Here is a 20,252-nt window from a genome sequence, read left to right as displayed (position 1 = left end):
ATTAAAAGCTAAAAGTTATTAAAACCCCAAATCCTTGTGGAGATGTGTGAGTTTCCTGCCATTAATGTCTTCTTGTCTCTGTTTAAAGTCTCAAGTACACTTTTAATAAACAATTTTATTAAATACTGTGAAGCAAAGGATAATACTATTTCTGTTTACATGCCATTAATGAACTGATTTAAATTGCTGAAGCAAAAACATCTATGAAGAGTTTTTGGTTTTTCATTAAGTAAATCTTTAATCACAGAAAATAACTTTTATGGATTTTATTAACTAGCAAAAGCTTTATAACTGAGTTCTGTCATACTGATGTATTTTACAACAATAGTTTAACTGTAATAGTTTTTACCTTCATAATCTCAACCACCTCTTGTTTCACTCTGGTTAGTTCCCGCTGAAGATTTACTCTCTCTTCTTCACTTGCCTTTTCTACTGCTTTAATTTTTTCTTCCATTTCTATTTGCAGTTTTTTACGGGCTTCCTCTGTCTTTTGGGCAATACTTACAGCCTTCTCAAGCTCTTCAAAAGCTATGAAGAAAAAGAAAGTATATGATAATTGAGAAATATCTATACATTTTGATAGAAGAATTTCACAAAAAGAGAAGAATGAATTTAAGAATTAACCTAGAATTCATGCTTATTTTCTAGAAAGGAAAGAGAACTGCCACATAGATGTGTATTTCTTCCAATATATCATGTAGCTTCTATTTCTTTGCCTAAAATCACTATAAAATGCATAAACCATATTAATGAATGAACTATAACACTCCTCTTCTGCTTATACCTGCTGAATAAACTTTGAAGAAGCGGAAAATAGCTGCACCAAGAAAGGTAATTCACACTAAAACAAGCAGACAGAAACAAACCAAGAATGACTACTATGCAAGTCAGTTATTAGCAGGTCATGAAGAGTTTCTCCTGAATAGAACATTAATGTATAATATCAGGCACTTTATATACCTAAGAGTAATTCCAAACAGTAAAACCTCGAGAATTGTTTCTTTAAACTGTTTCATAGAGTCCACAGAGATGGCTTTGCTAATTTCATTATCTCACTATTTACATTTAATGTACACTTCTATCACTGTGGTAGCTGACTCTCTGGCACTTCTAACTTCACAAATAAAATGTAAAAATAAAAAAAATAAAAGTTAAGATTTGCTCTCAGAAAACTTGAATAGCTGTAAGTTGTTTCAAAAGAACACTCAAGCTGCAGTGCTGAGATTTAATTACTCTTCCTCAGGATGCACAAATCCACTGAAACACATTTTAATTTACAAAATAAAAGCAGTAATTCCACAGCTTCATCTCATGCTAAGGTGACATAGTCTAACATGCTTTATTCACTTCACAGATGATAATTTAGATATAAAAAGAAAGCAAATAAATTCCAGCATTGTGAGCTTGTTTATTTATTCAATACCCCTAAAACTCACTACAACTGATGTCTGAGTCTACACAGAATTACACAAGACTAGAGTTCAATCATTATTAGGGAAATCTCTTTTCCTGAATGGATCTTGAGTGTGGAAAACTGTTGAGGATGGTAAACCGGCTGGGGAAAAGCTTACCATGCTCCCCTGGAGGGACAACCCTTAAGCAACAACCTTCCTGGTCATGGCGAGGAAAAAAACTTCCCCAGGAGTGCACTGTTGCTGTATGTTGATTCTATGTATCCCCCTGACCCTTCTCCTTTGTTCTGCCCCCGTGCCCTCATCTCAATCGCTCACATGTTCTGCCCCACCCCTCGCTATCCCTATATAAACCCCTGCTCTCTCTGCCTGAAAGAGTTCTTTGTCCCTGGACCCCTTCAAGGTAGGAGCTCAATAAAGAATCTCCGTGCAACCCCATACGAAGACTCCGTCCCTTCCTTCTGCATCGCTCATGGCTGAAATCCCCCGAGAGCTGAAATCATTCGGCAGGAGCGAGATGTGCCTGTGTGCACCCAGGACGTCTTCTTAAAGACGCTCCTCTGGGAAGGCTGTGGCACTCCACCACCTCCGCCTGCTGCGACAGAAAACCCCTACAGCCTTATTAGAAAAATTTAGTACTTAGCATAACAGAATTTTGGAAAAACACCTCTGTAAAATTCAAAATCACAGTGCCAATATCAAGACTCTAATTTATCAGAGCACAAACTCCTAAAAGTATATTATTCTATTATACCTTGGACTACTCGGACTCTATTTTGCAAGGAAACAGAAAAAAACCAAACTTCTGAAGTGTTATTTATTTTCTAAGCTTTCTTCCAATAAATTCTGTTCCCAAAAGAAAATCATAATAGACTCTCACATCTCTAGTTTTATTGATTCATCATTAGTTCGTAGGCATTCACAGCAGTTATTGCAATCTTTGCTTTTTTTGAAGTTGCCTTTAATAACATTCAAGCATGTATTTGAGAAGTGAGCAATTATTTCCATCCCACATCTTTTGACAACATTAAACACTGAAGATTTTAACCACAGTCTGTACTTTTGAGACAGTGCTGCAAATATGTCTTCAAGTAACTTAATTCCATGCCACTGGATTCACCCCAATTCTGATCTTCTACAGAATTTTCTTGTTTTTTGAGGAAGTCTTATTCTGACTACTCACAGCAACAATCATGTCTTAAGGCAAAAGTATTGATTTTTGGGGCTGTTATTGATTCTGGCAATACCAAAGCAGATCACTGTATCCACTCTTCCACTTCTGGTTCTGCTTAAATGCTAAAACTATTACAAAAGTTTACGATCACTAGAGATTATTTCAAGCAGAAACAGTCTAAAATGTAATACAAGCATGCACAAGGCTTATAGTTCCTTATTTTGCACAGTTCTTCACAGTCCTAGGAAGGCATTTTGCCACATGCCATCTATAGGACTCAAGTTCTCCCCACTTGCAACACCAGGCACAAGTTGATTATGAATACAGCAGATTAATGCAAAACTGTGTTTGGAGAATGGTAATGACTTCCCTGATGCTCCTCTGAGTCCTAACAAAAGCAGGCCAAGCCAAACTGGTGAAGTCATTCAGTACTACAGCATCATCTCTTTTCAAAACCAAACAAAAATCGAACCAAACAAGCAAACAAAAATATAAAACAAAACAAAAATCCACCCCATCCTAGGGGCCTTTGCAAAGTATAGCTTGAAACTAAAGCCTGCAAGTAGAACATTATTTCACTTTTCCATTCACATTTTCTTATTCTTGTTCTGAGCATCATGTACATTATTTTCATTTGAGAAAATGTTATTTTTATTTTCATTTATTTTCATTTGTATTCTCTTTCCTTCTGCAAAAGGAAAGAGAATACATTTGCTATAGCCCACAGATCAGCCAAAGAGAAGATCCAGGCTCACAACAGGATTGACTACTGATATGAAATTGCTGAGAAACATGCAATACAAAAGCTGCATCACCATAATCACAAGCAGGAGGCTAATACAAAACTAGAAAAAAGCTGATGGTTAAAAAGCCAAGAGGGTATGAAAATACAAAGAAGCAATACCTCACAGAAACACAGTTGGATCACTAAACGTTAAATTATACACCTCTCAGGCACATTTAGCCCTTAAGCAAAACAGAATATTTTCATTCAAAGTAGTTAATTCTAGTGTAGCTGGACACAACCAAGTTTCAAACCAGCAGAGGGCTAAACTATCATCAAGCAGACAGAATGTGGTCTCTATTGTCACTGTTACTCTTAATCTGTGAGAGATTTTAATTCTCTGTATCAAAACATGAAATAAAGTCCATGTTTTTATTTAAATATAGCTACTCTGAATGTAGAGAGTAAAGGCACTGCCTCTGCATTCTTCTCCAGCCTGCAGAACTCTGTTCAGGGAAGATCTTTCAACCAAGTATTGGTTGAATGAAGTCTCACAAAGGCACATCAGCAAATCAGAAGTAGAAACAAGCACACCAACAGAGTCTCAGGTTCGTCTTGCAAAACCCCATTAATGTGACAAAGCCAGACAAATTGAAAACTTTCCTGTGCAGTATGTAAGTCACAAAAAATGAGTCTGAGCAGAGTTTAGGTGTGCGAGGTTTGCAAATCTGTTTTTTACACAACATGGGGTGGACAGTTGATTACTTTACCTACACCACTCCAAAGTCCCAGTGTCAGTTCCCTTCACGTTACTCCCCACACCCAGGGTAACACTTTGCACTGCAAAGCCTTCTGGTTTCCTCTGCTGGTGCTGCACACCTTTTCTCTTTGTCTAGAGTGCCTCCCAGTGCTGAACACTTGCACTGTGAAGGAAGTAAACCAGCTTTGTATACCGGCTGGCAAAGGAGAGATTCACGTTCAATTTCTGAGGGCTGAGAGCAGGCATCATGTCCCAGTTTCGAAAAAAAAAAGGTTGAAATAATTTCTACAGCTAACTTGTGCATCTAGGCAGGATTTTAAATGAGCAGTCCAATCCTTTTTTCTTCACTGAAGAAAAGTGCAAAGCATATGTTAATTAAGCTTGCAAAAAAAAAATGCTGCCTATAAGTAGGACTTGCTTTCTAAAGACCTTGTTTGCTCACAGACTATTAGTAAGTCAGTAATCTGCATCCTGAGAAGTCATAAAGTACTTAGGCTAGGTAATCCCAAGAGAAAAGAACTTAAGTTTAGCTAGAAATTTATAAATACTAAAAAGATCTTTGTTGAAGTAAAAAAAGAAATGTGTTGCGGTTACCTCATGTAGAAGTGCCTGAGAAGCACAGAATTTACTTTTAGAACCCAGTTCAAGCACCCAATGTGTGATGTAAAAAAACCAGCACCCTTACCCCTGTCCTGTTCATACAAGGCTTGGGAAAGGCACCATGATTCACTTATTGGCATATGTGGATGCACAAAAAACAAGATGCTCTGAGAGATTTCAACATAATGTACCTCTAACTACAAATAGAAAAAGAACTGAACTGAGGAGACCAAATTACAGTTTATACTGTTTTGTACACAACAAAAAATAAGCATACATATCTTTTCATTATTTCATTACACAAAAATGCATTCACATTAAATCAAACACTGGAGCAATTCTAAAATCCTGATTTACAAAGAAAAATGCCAGAGATGTAACAGTAGGCAAGATGGCACGGAAATCTATATCAATTTCTAGTCTCCAAGCAGCACTACAAAAGTAAATTTCAAGTGTATTATGCTTATCCTTATTTTAATATAACATAAATGAAATTAACATTTCTACTTCATACCATAATTTCAGTTCTTCACTAAACCATGACATAGAAAAAGATGTCTAGAATTTAACAGTCTAGATGCAGTTCTGTGCCACGTGGTTTATGATGACACTAGCAGAGCAGGGAGGTTGGACCAGATGATACACTGTAGTCCGTTCCAACCTTACCAAATCCGTGGTTCTGTCAAAGTCAGCTCACATTACCTATCCAAAACCCAGAACTTTTAAATGTTGACCCTAAATACATGAAATTGCCCAATTCATAAATCCATTACAACTCAAAGGCTGAGGCCTAAAAAGCAATTTCAGGCTCTCTTGGTATGCAAGGCGGTTTTCTCAAATAATTTAGTTCAACTGTATTGAGCCACACTAACATTGTAGATTACAATATTTTTGGAATGTATTAAGCCAAGGATGCAACAGAAAAATATAATAAATGTCACCTCACAATTCTGTCTTAAAAGCAGTGTTAACTAATTTTCCAACACACATACATGCATGCTTAAAAGACTATAATAAATAAACGCACTCGAAGGTAAAGTTGACACTTAGACATTGTAAAATCGAACAAAGTACTTAAAATTTTTGTTCACAAAAGAGCACATTTGACACACAAATCTCCCCCTAGAAAAGTGCAGTGTACTCAACACAACATTCATTCAAATTAAATTACTTCTCAATACAACAGAAAGTTTTCCAGCTGTCTACAGAACCACATCTAACCTGATTTCAGCTTTGGCCAGGCAAACTGAAAGAAATTACTGCATTAATTAGTGTGTGTGGATAATACGTTAATAAATCATAATTGTTTCTCCTGCCTCAAGAAACACTATTGCATACAACTATGATAATAACTTCATATCTACAGAAGTATTAAAATTCTTCACCTTCTTTTTTTAATCATGAAGAGCTTTCTAGTCTCCCAGTACCAAACAAAATACACTGTAGGACTGACTGACTTTTGAAGTATGAATTTCCAGAACTAAAAAGATACATGCAACCTTGAAAGGGTAGGAGAGGAAGGGACCGAAGGAAAATGTTTATTACATTCACAAGATGGAAGTTCCAGCTGGTTTTCTGCATTACAGCAGAATGATCTATCCAAATTAATCTTTAAAATTGCAAGTTCTAACCTAAATCTATATAGATTTAAAAATAAACCACTATGAACTGCATTGTCTGAACTCTTCATTGCTTTTTAGAGAAAGAAAATATGTATAATATGTTATTCAAAGTAACACCTGAGCTTCTGCCAAAAGAGTGAGCTTCTTTGCATGCCTGTGAGAACAAACTAAATCATTCTAAAAGAATTCTGATGTAGTACAAAACAATTTTACTGTTTAAAAAACAATGGTGAAACTTCATTTCATGCAAAAGTAGAACTTGAAGCACACATAATGTTACCTAATTTCCATAAAAAGCAAACTACATCATATAACAGTTACATAAATGTTCCTCTGTTACAAGCCTGAGGCAAAAGGAATTATCACTGCTGTTTCACTTAAATCAGAAATGCTTCCATTAAAATAATTGAAAGAAAATGCTTACTATGGTTATAACATTTTTACTTCTCCACAAACTCTTATACACTCACTGCTATGTTTTCTATGCGAATTCCTGGTGGCATTATAATGACAATTTATAGGTACTTGCAAGTTTCTCTTCTTAAGTTAGACTAGAAGAAGACTCCATCAATTTTTTCCTGTACAAACAAGGAACTACAGTTGCCTTTCGGAAGTTTCTTTCCTAAATCCAGCTTTATTGATAACAGATCAGTCAAAAGCATCCCTATACTCTGCTGTCCAAAGTGAAGTTAGTAATGATGCCACAGGTGACGTGTAGAACAACAGAAAAAAGAGCATCTCTTAATATTCATGCCAAACAACTGTAGAAAAAGACCACACTGAAGCTTTCTGATGTACAAATGTGAAAGCAAATAATCTAGGTATATTCTTACCAGCTCTCTCAGATTTTTCTTTCTGCTCTTTTAATTCTTCACCTTTTGTAGTTATTTGTTTGATTCGAGCACGCAGTTGGGCTACCTCCTCCTCCTTCATTTCCAATGTCTCATGCATTTGCCGCTTTGTCTCTGCAATTACCATGCCCTATGGAAAAGGTCCTTGTGATAAAAAGCTAGCAAATAAATAAGACATAGACCTGAAACAATTTCAAACCAGGGCACAATCCTTGCCAGGAATAAAACTGTAGTCTCTTATTATGAGACCAGAGATCATAGGATTTTTCTATGTCAGAAAATAGAAAATGCTAACAAAAAGAAAGTAAGAATAGGGTTTATTTTTAAGAGTATCCAAAATTTATCAAGTGGTGAAAAGAACTCCAGCAAACAGGGATCATCCAAAAATTTCCTCCTTCTAGTACAGACACTTTCCTTTAAATCACGTATTCTGTAAAAAAACCCAAACTAAAAGCATTGTAGAGTCCATACTTTTCCTTTGAGTTTACACCATACAATGTTAGTCGTGTCACTTATGACACCACCAGAAGTTATTCCAGGTACCAAGACTGTGATTAAAAAACTTTTAAGGAGTGAAAAACGGAGAAACTCCTTATTGTCTATTGAAAGCACAGTTACTTTATTGGTTATTTTAAAATTAATTTAATTGTATCTCATCTTTATTTGCGTTTGGGGTTTCTTTGTTTGTTTTAGAACTGGCATCAAGGAATGCATTCAGTGTATCTGCTTCATCCTATATAATGTTGTGTTGCAGTATTAAGTATAATTTAACAGACATATGATATATATACAATAAAATTCTTAAGTAGCTTAAATTACTTGTTTATTAAAAAATAGATGAAACCATCAGACCACTAAAACCAGCTTCTAATACCACGAAGTAGATATTTTGTGTTTTAAACAATCTTCATCAAAACCTACAGCTTTTTTACCTTGTCTTGTTCCAGCTGTTCAATCAAATTCTTTGCATCACGTAGCTGTGTAATCAGTTTAGTCTTCTCAGCCATGTGAAGGTCCTAAAAAAAGATCCCAACCACAAGTTGGTTGACAAACAGCTTAGCTTAGGCTCTGGCCCTGCACTATGCCTTGGAGGAAGAACACAGAACACAATCAAGGGAAACTGAAGTGCGTAGTTCTAAATTACTTTCACATCTCCCAGATGTAGGCTGTCTTATGGCTTCTGTAATAATTCAGAGATCTGAAGGCTTTGTTAGAACCTCCACATATGGAGGTCTGAGTTGGTAAAGTAAAATAATAAATATGTCTAAGATTTCTGCTCTATTACCTGCATTTTGGTTTACAAGAAGATCTCAGCAATGCAACAAAAATGATTGTTATTAGCCATGTTCTAGAACATGTCATTAAAACACTCAAGTCTTTCAGAGCTTTTTCAAACCAGACTAGTGCTCAGAGATGAAAACAGAGATGGGAATCTAATCTCTGTAACTAAAGTTAGGTACAGCTATACTTAGCACATTTTCAGATTTCATTACTATTAGCCACCTTACTTACACTCCACACTCATCACTAATGGCCTTAAAAGGAAAATTGAGCAAGTATTAATTTATTAGCTTTGGGATTGCACTTATGTTCGCTATATTGTGATCTCCACTGCCCTGCCTTCGTTTTCTTTCTCTTAATTTACATAATTAATGCCTCATTCACTATATCTTAAAGGTTTAGTTCTGCTCTACTTTTCTTACTTTACCTTCTGTCTTCTGTGCTAAGACAGTCTTTTCCTCACTCCAATTTCCCACAACTACTTATTTCTAATACCATTCTGATGGTTATTTATACAGTAAGTTTTCATACCCTACTTCATCACTCTAGAGTAATTGTTGAGTGTATTTATTCCAGGTGTGTTTTGAACCCTTTTCTCCAAAAAGTACAGGGAAAATTTGTTTCATGGTCTGCCCTATCAATAAATTTTGGAAATACTGGAGTTCTTACTGTATTTTCATGGTTACCCATAAAGCTAAGAGTACTTTCCATACCTTCATTTTTTCCAGTTCCTGAAGCCTCTCTTCCAGCTGTTCTTGAAGTGCCTCTTTCTCATTGGTCAACTGGGCACAGGACTCCTTATGTGACCGAATAGTCTCCTTACAACGTTGCAGCAAGTTCTCTTGGCGCTTCACCCTCCGATTAAGAGTTTCCAGTGTTTTAACAGAATCTTCATTATCCTCTATAAGACAACATACCAACATTACCACATGCATGACATTTCCAAATTTCTGCAATCATTCACAATGCAGTGGATTCACAAGTCTCTAAAGAAAGTTGTGTGAAGTATGCAAAACTTCCTAGTTCCTTCTGTAAGTGCCAGAAATACTCCACACATACACAGAGTAGTAAAGAGTATTTAACACCAAGTTAGCTTACAAAATCCCATACTTTATGAGCCTCAAAATGAAGCTATTAATAAACAAGGTTTTTTACGTAATTAAAAAGTCATCATGATTTATAAACCTGCCTGCTGCTACTAACATAATATGCACAAGTAGGAAAAAATGTGATGCAAAGTAAATCACTCAAGTGCCTTGCACACAGATTCTTGCTTTCCCAAGGCTGGGTATGAGATTAATTCTAAAATACCCAGATTGGCAATATTACGTTCAGCAGGATAAAGGTTATTTTTAGTGTCTTTCTGAGTAGTACTCATAGAATCATAGACTGGTTTGGGTTGGAAGGGATCTTAAAGATCATCTAGTTCCAACCTCTGCCCTAGGCTGGAACACCTCACAGAACAAGTTGCTCAGAGCTCCGGCCAGCCTGGCCTTTAACAATTCAAAGGATAGGGCAACCACAACTTCTCTGGGCTACCTGTTCCAGTCCCTCACGACCCTCACAGTAAAGAATTTTTTCTAATATCTATAATTTAAACCTACGCCTTTTCAGTAGGTTTGAATCACTGCATAACTAGCACATTTGGTATTATTTTACTGTGTGCTTCTGCTCTGATGCTCTAGAGTTTGCAAGAGTATTTGACATTGTACTGGATTTGCATGGCCAAGCTTCAGTAGTTGAAAGGGAACTACAGGGGTGGCTTCTGCAAGGAGCTGCCAGAAGCTTTCTTCATTTCCAGCAGAGCCATCCCCAGCAAAACTCCAAAGACAGATGCGCTGCTGGTCAAGGCTGGGCCAATTAGAAATGGTGGTGATGCCTCTATGATATAAAAATTTAGAAGAAAGAAGAAAAAAGTGATTGCACAGTTGTAATTGCAGCCAAAGAAAAGCAGAGTGAGAACACGTGAAGGGAACAACTCTGCAGACATGAAAATCCAAGGAGAAAGAAGAGGAGGAGGTGCTAGGATTCCCCTGCTGCCTGTGGTGCAGACCATGGTGAAGCAGCTGTGCCCCTGCAGCCCATGGAGGACCAAGGGGATGCAGAGATCCACATGCAGCCCATGGAGGAGCCCATGCCAGAGCAGGTGGATGCCCGAGAGGAGACTGCGACCCTGTGGGAGGCCCAGGGAGAGAGAAGCCCATTCTGGAGTAGCCTGTGCTTCAAGAACTGCACCCTGTGGAAGAGTGACCCATGCTGCAGCAGTTTGAGGAGGACTGTGGCATGGGCTCACATTACAGCAGCACACAGGGAGCTGCTGCCCATGAGATGCACTCATGCTGGAGAAGTTCTTGGAGAATTGTCTCCTATGGGAGGGACCCCACAATGGTGCAGGAGAAGCACTCCTACCTCTCCCTGAGCAGTGGATGAAATCACAGGTGATGAACTGACCATAAACCCCCATTCCCTGACCCTCTGGGGAAAGAGGTAGAGGTGGGGGGGGCAGTGAGGGGGAAGGTGTTTTTAAGGTTTTATTTTACTTCTCATTATCCTGCTCTGATTTTATTAGTAATAAATTCACTTCGTATTTATAATTCGAGGCTGTTTTGGCAATGGCAATGTTTAGTAAGGGGTCTTATCCTAACTCATGAACACATCTTTAAATTTTGTCTCCTCTGTCCAGCTGTGGAGGAGAGTGAGAGAGCCGCTTTGGTGGATGCCTGGCACACTACAGTCCAGAGGCAGACTCATGCACAGAAAACATCTGGAATCACAATTTTTCATTATTGACTAAGCAGTACAAAAACCATGGCACTAGATAAGAACATCTCCCCCCCAACACTTCCTATCATCCCTGCATATAAAAACCATAGCAGATGTTGAACAAATACACTTTCAAGATATATGTTTACCTCTGTCTTAACCCCACCTTTTATAAAGGGTACCAATGAAAGATACTTTTATTATGTATCAGCATTATAATGTCCCTTGCTCACTAATCAAATACATACAACACTGAGAATCCCACTAATTTAAACAACCTCCAGACATGAGGAATATTCAGGTTATTCAATAGCAGGAATATCAAAATTGATCTTTGTTTTTACTTTTCTTCTGATAAAACAAGAGAAAAACCCCCAAACTGACAAACAAAAAGACAGAGACTGGCAACTAATCTGCTCTCTAAACTCCAGGGATAGGTCCTCGCTTACGGGGGACAGAATCTCTTAATTGTATTAAGTTGGGATAGTAAGGACACCTACCAACAAAGCAATAATTACAATGTTATTATCAATATTGACAAAGGAAAGACATACAAGATCTGAATTCTTATGAAAATTTAGTTTCTTAAAAGAATTATCCTGTCCTCTAGCTGCCAGATGGTTTTCAAAACAACTGTCTTCTTCTAGAAAATATATCCTTACTACAACATGGTCAGCCCTAAATATTGTTACTCCATCATAAATAACAACAGGTTTATTCCCCAAAACGTAACATCTCTTGAAAAAGCCACAATGCCTACCGTTGCTTCCTGGTTCCACAATATTTTCTGCACTGACTTCTTTCATTGGACTTCGAACTTGTGGTTCTGATTGGACATTTTGATCAGGCAATTCAGTGCCTATCTGACCATTCTGTAATCTCTGTTTCAGCAATGACACCTAAACAAAACGTTCTTTTTGTTAAAAAAAAATATAAGGATTCAAAGCAGATAATTTTTTAATCTTCAAAACTAGAAAGAGTTAAATTAATTTTGATATAAGCAAGTAGAAAAAGGAAAAATCTGTCTGAAATTTTTTACCGTTTTTTAGAACTCAGAATTATGCTTCCAATTAACAAAAGACTATGGATAGAGAAACAAAGACCAATTAAGCAAAATACATTAATTTTGCAAAAGCAATTTTAGGTCAGACATCTGCTAATGTTGATGTCTTGATGACAAAAAGATCACAAAGGTATTTAAGTGCAAATCAGTCAATCCTATTTAACATGAGTGAGATTTTTACAAAGGTATCCTCTACCACAAAGACACACTTATTTCCAGAAAATTCTAAATTCACAAGATGCTTTTCAACTTCAGAGCAATTATAATAAAACATGGATATGCATCATAGGAAATAATATAGCTAAAAAGAAAAGTTAAGAAGAGCAGTTTTAAACATCATCTGTTTGGTAAATTATCTTACCTGAGTTTGCAGGACATTAATAAGTTGATCCTTTTCTTCTAAGGAAGCATCAAATTCCTCTTGGAGATGTTTCTTAGCTTGTTGATCCATCTGGAGCTCCTGATAATGCAAACACATCTCAAATGAATGTGAACTCAATGAATGTGAACTCAAATTACTTATGAAAATATTCTGAAATATTATGAAAATATTATGAACTCAAAAGACTTTTGAAAATATTATGAAATAGCATCTAAAATATCTCTTTCATAGTTGTGATCCCAAAATACAACAATAAAGTGTATTTTTTTTTTACTATACAACATTCCACACAATACAGAACATTCAATTATAATACCAGGATTAAAACAACAAGAGTCTAGATCTGATGGAAAATTATCAAGGATTCTTTTTCCTAGAAGTAAGTTTGTATAGGGTTCATTTCAAGCCTGCTCCTGAAAAACTCTCTTCCATGCACACATTTCTCCTGGAAGTTGAAGACTGCACTTTGGAAGATTCTTCACTTTGCCACCAGATTAAATCAACATAAAGAGAAGAAATGTAAAATTCATTACGTTCATTCAATGTGACGCCATTCTAAAATGACAAATGCCATGTATAAGAAAATTGGTCTTTTTATTCCACAAACATGTCTCAAATGAGAAAGGCAGAGAATACCAAACAATTTAAGTATGTGGCTTTACTTGATACTTATATGCATTTGTTTGGCTGAACACTCTTAGAAGCTTGTAGATATTGCCTACATTCTTTAGTAAGGAGTTTTTTTTAATTACTTCCAACACTTTTAAGTTTAAACATTTAAATTTCTTTAAATAATTATCATTCTAATAGAAAATATATGTACCTAAATTAATTCACATCTAACTGCTTATTCCAAGAACCAGAACCACACATACATCATGCATGCACTGCAAATACTTTCAGAAAATTTTCAATATTTTTTATTTATATGTTTATTTTATTCATAGATATCTTCCAGGAAAAGAATGCTTTATGACTGTTATTCTGCAAAGATCACTTGTACAAAACAATCACAACCCATAAACATGAGTTCCATTAGCCAAGCAAAGACAGAGGACGATCAATAGAGAAAGAAAGGATGAAAAAGCAAATGAGACACAACAGCACTGGATGTTTCCTGAGCTGCTTTCCTCCAACTCCAAATCTTGTTTTTATGCTGTCTTGCTGTCCATCCCTTACCTCCAACAGTGAATGCCCTGCCACAGATGAGGCTGATACCAGCACTGAAAACCATTGCTGTGTGAGTTGAGCCTGCCAGGCCATGCAGAGCCATGATGGTGAGGGAAAGCACCACTGCAAAAACCATTACTCTTTTCCCAACTATATCCACTTCTTAACACTGCACTGCCTCATGTTCTCAGCAATTACATCACACTTCTGCCCTGTGCTTCTGAGCTTTAGAAGCAATTCCTTTCAAACGAAGCAAAGCAGGCCAGTGTGAGAACAAGTATCAAAGAGATTTATTGAAATCAACACAGAAATGGTCCTCTTTGGTTCTCAGAGTCCCTTCTGATCCTGTATTGTGAAGGAGAACACTGAAGACTGCTCTAAGACTGGTTTTGAGGAATTACTCCTAACAGGAGTAAACCTAGGTAAGTAAAACCACATTTATTTCTAGGGATGTGTCACACTGTTATTTTAGCCTCAAAGGAAGATTGGTTTCCTCACACATGGCCTTCTTAGAAGAAACTCGCCTGATTCAACATATTTATGGGAAAAATGGACTGTATGATGAAGAAAAAGATTATTATAATTAATTTCTGATAGCAAATTACTACATCAATGAATTAACTACTTTGGACCATGTTAGCTTCCACAATGGAAACTTACCATTTTATTTGTAATTTTTCCTTCGTTGTCTGTTTTACCTAATGCTGCAACACCTGGGCTTCCAAAAGATCAGAAAAACACTTTTTGAAGTGTATCAATTAATGAAAAAGAATTTCAGTGTTAGATTTGAAGGAATCTTTACATTTACAAGATTGGTAAGAATGAAATTAAGTTTTACACAAAATATACATATATACATGTATATATATAAAAAAGAGAAATATATATGTAATTTATGTACATATATGAATCACAAAGACTATGACAGAAGTGAAAAAAAAAAGTACACATGGTCCAATTCTATCATATGCCAAAGATTTAACTCTGTTCCACATTTGCCTTCCTGACTTCAACAAATAGCAATAAATTGGAAAACCAATCTGACAGAAGCATGTAGATATGGACCTACCACAGAAAAAACTTTTTCATTTGACCTTGTAGTGATCTGGAAAAGATACCCTTGGCAAGCCAATTCTGACAGTAAAGCAGTGGTTTTTTCCCTCATATGCACTGATAGTTTAGCTTAGGACATCATGACAGTCTGGACACAGGCTATAGCTCAGATGAACACAGTACTCCCAGCACTGACCCACTGTTCTCAGCTGCTGGGGCAGAAACAGCACAGATGTGAACCAAAATGCTATCCCACTAGCACACACAATTCACAGCACGCTCACCTGAATTACTCTCCCAATCACTGAAGAGTGCCCAGCAATGTGCCAGTGACCTCCCTTGAAATGACTGCCTGCCTGACTAGTGACAGGGACAGGCCCTCATGGGTGAGCTTGAGCCTTGAGTACACACATGGCCAGAGGCTCACAGTCACCATCCCTCATTAGGAAGGGGACAGAGCTCAGACCCTGTGGGTAAAGCACCCAAGTGCCTGGAGTAAGTCTGCTTCAGGCAAAGGTGGGACCTCACCACAGTCTAATGGCTCTTGCAACCTCCATGCCAGTGCTGCTGCTCAGCATTGTACATGCCAGAAGCAGAAGTGCAGTCATAAGACAAAGCCTGTGACTTTGGGCTAAATGGTGCCCAGCTCTCCAGCAATCTACGAGCACAGACAGAGGCCCTTGCACACCCATCTCCAAATCTGGTGTTGCACTAGCTCCTGAGGCAATAAAATAGCTTCAGCTTCACATTGTGCTTCATCAGGGTTTGACAATATGGCGTTTTTGATTTTGCCCTTTTAATCTATTCTGCCCCATCATCTATACATGTTTTTTAAGTCCAATGTGTTTACTATCAATACCAAACACACTAGAGCTTCTCCTTTGAATTTCACTACAACTTAAGGAGGCAAATCATAACACAACCTACTTGATTTTATAATTGAAACCAAACTATACTAAAATCCATAAAACAATGTAAGTATTACAACTGAGATAAAGAATATTTTTTTTTATTATCCTCTTTTTTTTTGATAGTCATTGAAATCCTTACAAAAATGTGCCTATTACTTGTGTTTGCCTGAATTAGTATTTGTCATTAATAGAAGAGCAAGAAATTGCACAGGCTGGGCCCAACAATACTGCAAGAACCACACACACTTGTACCTATTTCACAATGAACAAGAGAAGTAGTTTGGTTGGTGATGCACTGCTCTGTCTTAAGAGGATAGCAATAAGCTGCTGAATGGGAAGCAAGCCGGAGGAGTAACCCCACATAAACAACAACAACAAAAAGCTGTAAAATATCCTGCTCTGTAATAGAAAATATTTTGTGAACAAAAAAGTCAAAAGCTAGGCAGAAAAAGATCCTATGTAGGTGTGATATAATGCAAACATGCAATCAATAAAGGAAATTACCTCTCTCAGTTCTCCAATTCTGCGAAGTGCTTTATCCTGGCTTTGACTCAGAATGCTCTTAAGAAAAAAGGAAGAATAAAGATCAGGTGTATTAAACGTAATTTTTAAATGGATAAATAAATCCAAAAATCTCACAAATGTAATTATTTGTTTCTCTTTCAAGTCACACTTGATATGCAAGTATTGCCATAAACTGCCAACTGTGCGTTGGGAATCTATCAATCCATCACCTGAAGTCAGCTGATGCAACAAAAAGGTCTGGATTACAACACTTCACAGTTATTATGAAAAATTACTGGTTTCCTCAGAAATCCCAGCTAAGAAATCATCATCTGTTACATACTCACAACACACTGAAAATTAAATCTGTATTGTAACTACACATTTTAAGATTGAAAGAAGCATGCAGGTATGAGACCATGAAAAGTAATGCTTACCTGCAGCTTCTTCTTTTCCCGCTGGGTAACTTGATAAGCAGACACTAGCTAAAATAAACAAATCGGATATAAAGATGATAATACATCTGCATATAACCATCAAAATAATTTCCTTAGTTGTATCACTAGCTGCATTTTCAAACTCTTTGCTCCACTTGAGAACTTTCTTTGATATAAATGTACTTAAATTTTCTTAATGTTTTATCTATCTATGAAATATCTCCAATGTGTTAAAAAATACAAGCCTGCATGACAAAACAATGATGTTACTCAGCATTCATATACAGTTTTCCCTTCCCTGAGACAACATACCCCATACCACCCTTCAACACAGGGGGTCAAACCCAACAGTATCAGAAAGTTACATCTCAGACTGCTACCCCACAGGGGTGACCACTCATAAGAGTACATGTCCCAGGGAGATTAAGCAAAAATGATTTTACAAAAAGCGTGCATTAAAAAATACATTTCTAAATGTAACAAAAAAAGGTGTAATGTTCTCATCCCATTTGCCTTGCATATATCCAGCAAAGACAGACTGAAAGTAGACAGTATTTCATTTCTCACTGTAAACTGATAAAAGGAGGAACGGTACACCTCAGTTTATTTAAATATTTGATTACGACTACCAAGTAGCATTATGGTGAAGTAACATAATGGCATTTGAAATTAGAAAACTTTGTTTTCAAATTGATGAAAAATTTAAGAAAAACAAATCTAGAACACTGAAACCAGAAAGTCAAAATATATTTTCAAATTCTAATTTAAAACAAACTAAACATTTTCAGAATTCAAAATTACTTTTAATTTCCAAGTTATATTTATTTTGCCCTTATAAGAAAATCTAAACTGCTATGGATGTTTTCCTTTACCGTATTTTTGAGATGCTAACTATGCATCCTACTTTAAGAGGGAAAAAATATTTCTGCCTTAATTACTCATTATATATTGCAACAAGTTTCTTCCAAACTCCAGCAAAACAATTATTTTCAACTGAACTGAAGAAACTCACAGAACCAGGAAAAAACCCCAAGCCTTTTTGACAGAGAAAGTTAGGATTGGTGGACAGATTACACTAATAAAAATAAACCCAAATGACCAAAAAAACCATTGAAACAAACCCACAAAGTGAAGAACTTTCATTTTAGCAACTACTATTTACACAAACTTTTAAAAAATACTTATTACACTAGCTGGAAGTGAAGGAAAAATTGCTATGAAAACTGCTCTTTCAGGCATATGCTGAATACTGCAGTCACTGTATACATATTTTCGATTCCAGGGATTTTGACAAAAGTCTGCACAGGAATTCTTGTATTTAAGGGCAGCAAACATTAAAAGAACTGTAAAAAACAGTACAAACATCCAGTTTTAAATACAACACACACTTTAAAAAAAAATTTTAAAACCCAAACAAAACCCTAAAACTAATTAAAAAACCCAATCCCAAAACACCACCTTCTATTCAACAGCTTTACCTTCCTCAGTAATTTGGAAAATGAGTAGGGAAACTACTTATATAATTGGTTTTTACAAAAATACCCAAAAAATAAGATGTTTGAATTAATTCCTCTCAGGGAATACCTAGAAAATATGAAGAATAGAACTTCTTTCTTGAAAACAAAATGCTTGCCTATTGCACATGGCCAGAATATACACTATGCATTTCAAGAACAAGTTGGAAAAAAAAATAAATTTGCTGTCATGGGAGTACAAGTCATGCTCATCTCTGTAGTGAACTTCACCCTCTGCTAGATGCTTTCAGTCTGAAATCTTAATAGGCCTGCTCTGTGTGAGTAGCCATTAATTAGCCTCTACTGCAGGCATCAGGAAATTATTTACAAACAAGAGAAGAAAAAGATTTCCATGTTTTATTACCAGAAGAACATTTAACCTTTTTAGGTCAAAAATAACTAGATTTAGAATAAGTTAACTTCCATGTTAGTTGTAAGTTTAAACATTTGCTCCAAATAGGAAAAGAAAAAGATTGTCCACTGCTGCAGTATCTGTTAGCCTAACCTCTTTCCCCTTTCTGCACAGCTAAACCAGTCACACTGCCTACCTCTGAGTATTTTCCCCTATAGTTGCCTAAACTGCGCTCCATTCTACGCAGGCGCTGCAGCAACTGCTCTTTGCTGAAGGTGTCCATATTTCCCAGAGGCTCTTCCGTTTCACTTTCAATGTCAGAAGGTGAATCAAAGGTGGGACTGAGAGCTTCCAAGTCCAGTCGATTCAGTGAGTCTCTTGAAGAACTTCGGACTAGGGACTCTTTAGAGGAAGAGCGAAATAGGGTCTCTTTTACCGGGCTTCGAAACAAAGACTCCATGGAGGGAACTCGAAGCTGAAGCCTCTGGGCAAAAGACTGACTGTCACTTTGCTGCAAAAATTGAAAGAAAGTAATTATTTCTGCACTGCTTTTAGGCAGACAGACACACTGAAGTCCAGGAAAGAGACTTGACCTGTGCAAAGAATCTACTGTTGTCTAACACATGCATGACACCAAATAGCAGCTACTCCCTTAAAAGAATCATCTACTTGTGCAGAAAAATCAAGCATGCAACTACCAGATGTGCACCATTTCAGACAGCAACTAAATCTAATAAACTACAGCTCTGATTTAAACTTCTAGGAAAATGTATTTCTGTATAATCCCTCTAAAATTGAGGAATGTGTAACTAATATAAATGTCTATTGTCTCAAACATGAAAAATATAACTCACTCACTTCTTAATGTATTACACAGAACTTGATTTATCTCAAAGACATAGATACTTTCCTATGACTAAGGGAACAAATTAATGGTAGAGATCGTTGTATGATAGTTAGTCCTAGCAAACCATCTTGAACAGTCCTTTTCTTATTTTTATTTTAAACGACTTCACGATTATTACATAAAAAAATAATTATTGATTTATGCAGCTATAGTACTTCTTCACTCTATACCAGACGATCCTGTGCTGTGGTAACCTTTACTGCTGGTGCCACAGAAGTGATGTGAAAGCATTACCACAAGATGTTGCCCCTACAATCAAAATGTTGGGAGACACATGCCAGGAGCCACTGCTAATCTCACTTCAGTAAGCTAAATGTTTCCCTGAGACATATTTAAAAATTATCTGCATCCTTCCCACTAGTGACAACATTTTCAGCCTTCCAGTTCTTTTCTTAAGCTTTCCAAGCATGCAATAGGCCCCCTACTTTTGAAAGCGAGTTTACTGCTGTGCAACAAGATACATCTCAATGCTGGCAGTCTGCTAACCAGTCCTTACAAAAAGAAAAGCTCCACACATCAGTGACAATACTTAGTACCAGCAAATAGTATTACAAACAAACAAAATATCTGATCATCCTCACAGGCAACTACTTAGCCTTACTTCAGCATGAAGAGAAATACTGGGCACTTAAACCAATGTAACACAAAGACAGCGCAGCAGTGAAGGAGGAAACAAACCCCCCATGCCCTCCACATACCTGTGGAGAGACAGATTCACTTCCATTGTTTTCTGTGGACCCAGGAAGTGGTTGTTTATTCAAGTTCTACAGGA

General features: G+C 36.7%; 1 protein-coding gene across 3 annotated transcripts in view; it reads right to left on the bottom strand.

The window, feature by feature from the left end:
- Window positions 1-20,252, bottom strand: part of GOLGA4 (golgin A4) — a 71,952-nt gene that overhangs the window by 28,116 nt on the left and 23,584 nt on the right. For all 3 annotated transcript variants that reach the window (XM_064705063.1, XM_064705065.1, XM_064705064.1), the window contains 10 exons: window positions 20,179-20,244; window positions 18,770-19,084; window positions 16,708-16,755; window positions 16,271-16,327; window positions 12,612-12,710; window positions 11,948-12,086; window positions 9,138-9,325; window positions 8,076-8,159; window positions 7,126-7,273; window positions 350-528 (listed from right to left, as the gene is read on the bottom strand). In XM_064705063.1, coding sequence (XP_064561133.1) covers window positions 350-528; window positions 7,126-7,273; window positions 8,076-8,159; window positions 9,138-9,325; window positions 11,948-12,086; window positions 12,612-12,710; window positions 16,271-16,327; window positions 16,708-16,755; window positions 18,770-19,084; window positions 20,179-20,244 — 1,323 coding nt within the window. The remainder of the gene's footprint in view (window positions 1-349; window positions 529-7,125; window positions 7,274-8,075; window positions 8,160-9,137; window positions 9,326-11,947; window positions 12,087-12,611; window positions 12,711-16,270; window positions 16,328-16,707; window positions 16,756-18,769; window positions 19,085-20,178; window positions 20,245-20,252) is intronic.

The sequence above is a fragment of the Zonotrichia leucophrys genome, chromosome 2 (assembly GCF_028769735.1).
Source record: "Zonotrichia leucophrys gambelii isolate GWCS_2022_RI chromosome 2, RI_Zleu_2.0, whole genome shotgun sequence".
Classification (NCBI taxonomy): Eukaryota; Metazoa; Chordata; class Aves; order Passeriformes; family Passerellidae; genus Zonotrichia; species Zonotrichia leucophrys.
This window is presented reverse-complemented; position numbering and strand designations above follow the sequence as displayed.